Source organism: Nicotiana sylvestris, chromosome 8 (assembly GCF_000393655.2).
Source record: "Nicotiana sylvestris chromosome 8, ASM39365v2, whole genome shotgun sequence".
In the NCBI taxonomy this organism is placed as follows: Eukaryota; Viridiplantae; Streptophyta; class Magnoliopsida; order Solanales; family Solanaceae; genus Nicotiana; species Nicotiana sylvestris.
The window spans coordinates 96,015,422-96,023,025 of NC_091064.1; the positions used below are offsets into that span (position 1 = coordinate 96,015,422).

At 40.3% G+C, this 7,604-nt stretch overlaps 2 protein-coding genes across 2 annotated transcripts; both read left to right on the forward strand.

Moving 5' to 3' along the window:
* Positions 1 to 4,522: 4,522 nt before the first annotated feature.
* On the forward strand, positions 4,523 to 5,017 carry LOC138875411 (uncharacterized). Its single transcript, XM_070154237.1, has one exon. The coding sequence runs from the start codon at positions 4,523 to 4,525 to the stop codon at positions 5,015 to 5,017; it is 495 nt and encodes a 164-aa protein (XP_070010338.1).
* An 810-nt stretch (positions 5,018 to 5,827) lies between these two features.
* Positions 5,828 to 6,199, forward strand: LOC138875412 (uncharacterized). The gene has a single exon (XM_070154238.1). The coding sequence runs from the start codon at positions 5,828 to 5,830 to the stop codon at positions 6,197 to 6,199; it is 372 nt and encodes a 123-aa protein (XP_070010339.1).
* Positions 6,200 to 7,604: the final 1,405 nt, after the last annotated feature.

The following is a 7,604-nucleotide window of genomic DNA, read 5'->3' on the forward strand; positions in this document are numbered from 1 at the left end:
CTGAATCATCGCTTGTGGCGGAAGTGAAAGAAAAGCAATATAACGATTCATTGTCAGCGCAACTGAAGGAGGGGATTCATGAACATAAGACCACAATGTTTTTCTCTCTTGGCATGGATGATGGTACACTACGGTACCAAGGGCGGCTATGTGTTCCAGATATAGATGATATTCGGGAAAGAATCATGGTTGAGGCTCATAGTTTTAAGTATTCCATTCACCCAGGTTCTACAAAAACAATGTATCATGATTTCAAGGAAGTTGATTGGTGGAATAACATGAAAAGGAATGTGGCGGACTATGTGGCAAAATGTCTGAACTGTCAGCAAGTGAAGGCCGAACATCAAAGGCCTGGTGGATTGGCACAAATTGTAGAAATCCCAATGTGGAAATGGGAAATGATCAATATGAATTTTGTGGTAGGATTACCACACACTCTGCGCAAGTTCGACTCAATTTGGCTAATCGTGGATCGACTCATGAAATCAACGCACTTCTTGCTAGTCAAATCTACTGACACAGCAGGGCAGTGTGCTTAGTTGTATATTAAAGAAATTGTTAGGTTGCATGGAACCCCATTTTCTATCATTTATGATCGAGTGGCTCAGTTCACGACCAATTTTTAGAAGACATTTCAGAAGGTTTGGGTACGCAGGTAAATCTTAGTACACCTTTTCATCCACAAACCGATGGACAAGCGGAGCGGACTATTCAGTCGCTTGAGGACATGTTGCGTGCTTGATTTCAAGGTAGCTGGGATGATCATTTGCCACTCATAGAGTTTGCTTATAACAACAACTTTCATGCTAGTATTCAAATGACACCATTTGAAGCATTCTATGGTAGGAGATATAGATCTCCCATTGAGTGGTTCGAGGTTGGAGAAGATGAATTGATAGGGCCAGAACTTGTGCATCCGGCCATGGAGAAAGTCAAAATGATTAAGGAGAGGTTGAAAATTGCTTAGAGTCGACAAAAGTCATATTCGGACATTCGTCGCAGAGATTTGGAGTTCAAAGAAGATGATTGGGTATTTTTGAAGGTTTTGCCCATGAAGGGTATCATGCGGTTTGGAAAGAATGGAACATTGAGTCCGAGGTATGTCGGACCGTACAAAATCATTTAGAGGATTGGTCAGGTGGCATACAAGCTCGAGCTGCCACCCTGGATGTCATTGATACACCCGGTCTTCCATGTGTCTATGTTGAAGAAAGCAGTGGGAGATCCGTCCACTATTATGCCAGTTGAGACTATTGAGGTTAATGCAGAATTATCGTACGAAGAAATTCCAGTTTCCATCCTTGATAGGCAAGTCCGAAAATTGAGAATAAGGAAATTGCCTCCGTAAAAATGTTATGGCGGAACCAGAAGGTTAAGGAAGCCACTTGAGAAGCCGAGGAAGAAATGAGAAAGAAGTACCCACATTTGTTTGAATAGTCATGTAATAGCTTTTACGCATTTAGTTCCTATGAACTCTTATCTTTTGATTTGATCTATGTTAAACTATTCCATTTTTGTTATATATGTTGCCTATGCGGCCATGGTTGGTGTTGAACAAGTTATGTTATGTCTATGGAACATGTATATGTTGTTAGGATATGTATCTGGAACCCTCTGACAGGTGGATAGGCATAGTTACAAAGGAAACTATGGCGAAATATTCGGAAATTTGAGGAGTTAGCCAAATTCGGGGCTGTTTATATAATTCATGATGTGAAAAAAATGAAGTTACATAAGGATGGCTAATGAATGAATATTGATCCTCATTCGAGGACGAATGATCCTAAGCGGGGGAGAATGTAAAGCCCCAGAAAAGTTTGCTAAGTAATTTAAGATTTCGTAGTGCCAAGGTAGACTAATTATTTTATTTTGCGTGCAAATGAGGATTCATGATATAATGGGTATTGATTGTATATGTTAATAAGCGTATAAGTCATATTATAAGTGATTTGGGGTCTAAGGAGAGGCCTAAGTCTAAGCCATGTTGGAAATATCATAATAGTCTAAAGTTGTAAATGAGTACACACAAGACCTCACTTTGGACAATCATATCTACATTTATATAAGGTGTTGTGTGATGCACAACCTATCAAATTAACCCTCTTTGAGTCTAGTTTCTAATGCATCAAACCGTTTGTCATTTTAAGGTGTATACAGAAAGTTATGACCAAATTTCCGGACCTGTGTCAGACGCGCGTCCGCGGCACTGCCGCGGGAAAACAGAAGGTTTCTGCCTCCGAGCAGCCCTGTAAATACCCCAAGACCGGGTAGGGAGAGTCTCTAAGTCATTTTTTTTGAGCTAGGGCTTCCTCTATCAAGGGGAATCCGTCCCATACTTCCCTCTTATGATCCAAGGTAATGTTTCTGGAGTATTTTGAGTTGATTACTACCTCTAAACACTTATATTAACAAGGATTGATCTTGAAAATCCATAGATTCCCATTCAAATCCCTAAATTGATCAAGAACACTCCAAGTGGGGATTCTCAAGATTCTTACTACAAGAGGTATTTCTATCATCTCTAACTACTCTATGGTGATTATTTATGTATGATATATACGTTAGAACTCATGGACAGGTGATTGGAAGCCATAGGTGCCTAACCTAGGTTGTGTTGGTGTTGTAGAGATTGTGAGATGGGTTATTGAGGTATGATTATTGGGTGTAATAGTATTATGTATACATGCATGTACAAATTAGGTTTGTGGGAAGATTGTTAAACATAAATAAGTAAAGATTGGGTTGGGGAATGAAGGAAATATTGTAAAAGAGATTTGAAATCAAGATGCTTAACTAGTATTTGATAAAATGCTCCAATGAGCTGAAACCATGAATACCTTCCTAATTTGTGTTTAATTTTGTTATGTCTCAAGTAGATTGGGATTGCTAGAATTTCCGGAACGTCGTAGTAACTTAAGAAAAGCTTAAACAAGGAATGTATGGCTAAAACCCCCTCATTTAAGAAATTGAGCCTCCATGGTGCTCGTGCAAATGTTGTAAGCCCGAAATTCGATTGATGTGGTACTTGTTATGTCAGATAAATTGATGTTGTGAAAATCTATGTGGAAGATGCTTCTATATGTGTTTAGTGTATTATTCTTTTTAAATTGAGGATGTGTGGAAAAACACGAGCTATGTGCTAAATGCCTAAATGTCAAGTCAAGGTTACATTGTGATTAATATGCCGAACTAGATGAATTTCTCTTTATGTTTATTACTTAAATTGCTTTTGTATGTGCCTATGATCCTAAATGGCAAGATAAATGTTGAAAATGGGAGTAATGCAAAATGTGAGTTATGGAATGTGGTAATTGTGGTCCCAAGTGCCGAGAAACTAATTCATATGAATCCAAAGATTGAAGTGAGATGATTAATGGAAAAGGGTAACGTCTTGGTAAAACGACTTAGCCGATCGGGCCATATCGGACGCTATGTTATACACATATGGTGGTAATGTATTGATAATTGAAACTGAAAAACGAGAATGAAATAAGAGTAACGTCTTGGTAAGACGACTTAGCTGATCGGGCCGTGATCTGACTCCACTCAAGGAAGCGGTTGTAATGTGGATAATGATGCAACGATAAGGAATGCCCCAACCAAAATTTTTAGAAATTATGTGAAAACTATGTGAACCTCTTATATTATTGATGTGATGCTTATTTGAAGCTTTGTTGTCCTTATGATTGCTTTTACTCTTGTGTGATTGTTCTTTCTAACGGGATGGTGTTTAGTTATACATACTAGTACTATTCCATGGTACTAACGTCCCTTTTGTCGTGGGCGCTACATTTTTTAAATGAATGTAGGTGGCTCCATAGCAGATAGTGCCAATCGCGCGTAATGGAGCATCCTCCTCTCAAAGTCTTGGTGATCCCCTTTCTCCTTCAAGGGGGTTGTGTTGTACATCTTTTGCTATAGATATCCACTTTTGAGGTATAGCCGGGGCCTTGTTGTCGGCATTGTCATACTTGTCTTTTGCATCCTTAGAGGCTCCATAGACATATGTGTGGGTTATGTACGAGGTGTTGGATGGGTCTACGAACTATGTTGTAATTCTAGCTCTCACTTCTCTAAAGTGTAATTGTATAGAATCTTGCAAACTTAACTGCAGTTTAAGGTTGTGATATAAAATGAACTAACCGGGTTGAATGTACTATATTTCCTATTGTCTAAATAAATGAAAGCATGGCTTTCTTATTCATATTGAGATGGGTAGAAAATGTTTGATAAGGCTTGCTGAATTGGGTTCAGTCGATTGAGTGCTGGTCGCGCCTCTCGAGATTGGGATGTGACATTTCAGAAACCCATGCCGATTGGAAAGTTAGTCAAGTGGCAGTTACTATTAAGTGAGTTCGATATCGTCTATGTAACTCAGAAGGCATTCAAAGGACAAGCACTGGCAGGCCATCTTGCTGAAAATCCATTGGGAGGAGAATACGAACACTTGAAAACGTATTTTCCTGATGAAGAAGTGTCATTTTTAGGACAGGACATTACTGAAGCATACGACGGTTAGAGGATGTTATTTGATGGAGCTGCAAATTTCAAAGGAGTGGGCATTGGAGCGGTTATGGTATTAGAAATAGGTCAACATTATGTGACATCTGCTAAACTCATATTTTCGTGCACCAACAACATGGTAGAGTATGAAGCCTGCATACTAGGACTCAACATGGCAATTGACATGAATATTCGGGAGCTGCTGGTAATCGGTGATTCAAATATACTTGTGCACCAGGTACAAGGAGAGTGGGAAACTAAGAATTCCAAGATATTGTCATATTTGCACCATGTACATGAATTGAGAAAGAGGTTCACGAAGATAGAGTTTCGGCATGTGCCCAGAATTCAGAATGAGTTTGCCGATGCATTGGCCACTTTGTCATCCATGATACAACATCCAGATAAGAATTTCATTGATTCCATCCTAGTGAGAATTTATAATCAGTCAGTGTATTGTGCCCATGTTGAAGAAGAAACAGATGGAAGACCTTGGTTCCACGATATCAAGTAATATACGGCGAAAGGAGAATACCCGGAGCATGCGAACCATACTCAAAAATGCACATTTAGGAGGATGTCCAATCACTTCTTCCACAGTGGAGGAAACCTGTACAGAAGAACTCCTATTTTGGGATTGCCAAGGTGTGTCGATGCATAAGAGGCTTCTAAGCTACTTGAGGATATACATGCTGGGACCTGCGGCCCGCATATGAATGGTTATGTCTTGTTCAATAAGATACTTAGGGGTGGTTATTTTTGGATGACCATGGAGACAGATTACGTCCAGTATGTTCGAAAATGATACCAATGTCAAGTACATGCCGATATGATAAAAGTGCTGCCAAATGAGCTCAATGCAACAAAATCACCTTGGTCGTTTGCCGCCTAGGGAATGGATGTCATCGGTCCGATTGAGTCCACTGCTACAAACGGGCACAGGTTTATTTTAGTAGTCATTGACTACTTCACAAAATGGGTAGAGGTTGCATCCTACAAAGCTATAACTAAGAAACTCATCGTAGACTTTGTCAATGATCGTATTGTTTCCCGATTCGGAGTTCCTGAGTCCATTGTCACTGATAATGCTACCAATCTCAACAGTAATCTGATGAAATCCATGCGTGAAATTTTCAAAATCAAGAACGAAAACTCCACAGCGTACAGACCTCAGATAAATGGAGCCGTAGAAGCCGCCAACAAAAACATCAAGAAGATACTAAGGAAGATGTTAGAAATCCAAAAATAATGGCATGAGAAACTACCCTTTGCTTTGTTGGGATACCGCACAACAGTTCGCAGATCAGCCGGGGAAACTCCCTACATGCTGGTTTATGGTACCAAAGCTGTCATTCCAGCGGAGGTAGAGGTTCTTTCCTTAAGGATCATACAAGAAGCCGAACTCAGCGATGCAGAATGGATAAGGAGCTTCTATGAGAAATTGGCCCTTATAGATGGAAAAATAATAAACGCAGTATGTCACGGCCAGCTTTATCGGAACATAATGTCTAAAGCTTTCAACAAAAGGGTCAAGCCAAGACGGTTTGCACTAGGACAACTGGTGCTGAAAAAGATCTTCCCACGTCAAGATGAAGCCAAAGGGAAATTCTCTGCCAACTGGCAAGGTCCTTACATGGTTCACAGGGTGCTAATAGGAGGAGCACTCATACTTGAACAAACACACGGAGAAGTTTAGCCAAAACCAATCAATTCAGACGTAGTCAAAAGATACTATGTTTAGACTATTTACACTTCTTCATCATGATGTAATTGAACTAAGATTGACCTTATTCCCATTTAAAATGGGATACGTAGGCAGCCCTGTGGGTTCGCATATCATAATAAAATTTCCATTTCCCCTAGGATCAGAAACTGGAGCAGAATTTTCAGGAGGACCCTCAAAATTCAGGAGCAAGTCTAGCCAACACCATCGCCTGTCAGAAAGTTAGAAGATGTTTAAGAAACTAGGGCAGAATTTTGAGGAGGACCCTCAATATTCTAACACGAGAAAGCTGTAATGTCTCTAAAATGTGTTACAGTCACTAGTTCATCTGAAAGTACTCGATATTTCAACACGTGTCTAAAATAACTCTATTTTTCATCAATAATTTCATATTTTTGAAAAATCTATTTCTGTAACAGCCAGGTGCTACCCAGGAAAACTCAAGCAAGGCATCCAGAACAGAGGAGCAAGGACAACAGACAAAGGCACGAACTAACCTCCCTTTACAAAACTTACAATTTTTCTTTGAGCGCAGGCACATCTCACGTAATAGTAGCATTCGCAAATATATACATGTAGCAAAATAGCTATCAATTAGGCCACCAGACACCGAATATATCTATAGCTAAGAAATATTCTACTCTTATTTTCTACCTATTCTTTGCATGGGACTAAGTACTGTCCCGCATCTTACATGAGACTAAGCTCTGTATCCATCTACATGAGGCTAAACTCTGTCTCCATTTTGTATAAGGCTAAGCTCTGCCTTCCATCTGCATGGGACTAAACCTGGTCCCGCATTTTGCATGAGGCTAAGCCCTACCTCCATAGCTGCATAAGGCTAAGCTTTGCCTTCCATTTGCATACGACTAAGCCTTGTCCCACATCTTGCATGAGGCTAAGCCCTGCCTCTATATCTGTATAAGTCTAAGCTCGGCCTTCCATCTACATGGGACTAAGCCCTATCCCACATCTTGCATGAGGCTAAGCCCTATCTCCATATCTGCATAACGCTAAGTTCTACCTTCCATCTACATGGGACTAAGCCATGTCCTGCATCTTGAATGAGACTAAGCTCTATCTCCATTCTGCATAAGGCTAAGCACTACCTTCCATCTGCATGGGACTAAGCCCTGTCCCGCAACATGCATGAGGCTAAGCCTTGCCTCCATATCTGCATAAGGCTAAGTTCTGCCAACTAAGCCCTATCCCGCATCTTGCACGTGACTAGGCTCTGTCTCCATTCTGCATAAGGCTAAGCATTGCCTTCACATGGGACTAAGCATTGTCCCTTCTTGCATAAAATGTTATTCTATTCCAACACTATATATTTACTCCTCTTCGGGCTAATCTTTGCCCTCAACCTAACAAGACTAAG

Bases quoted from the DNA above. Each gene is read 5' to 3' on its own strand.
- LOC138875412 (XM_070154238.1), top strand. From the start codon at position 5,828: ATGCTGGTTTATGGTACCAAAGCTGTCATTCCAGCGGAGGTAGAGGTT.
- LOC138875411 (XM_070154237.1), top strand. From the start codon at position 4,523: ATGTTATTTGATGGAGCTGCAAATTTCAAAGGAGTGGGCATTGGAGCG.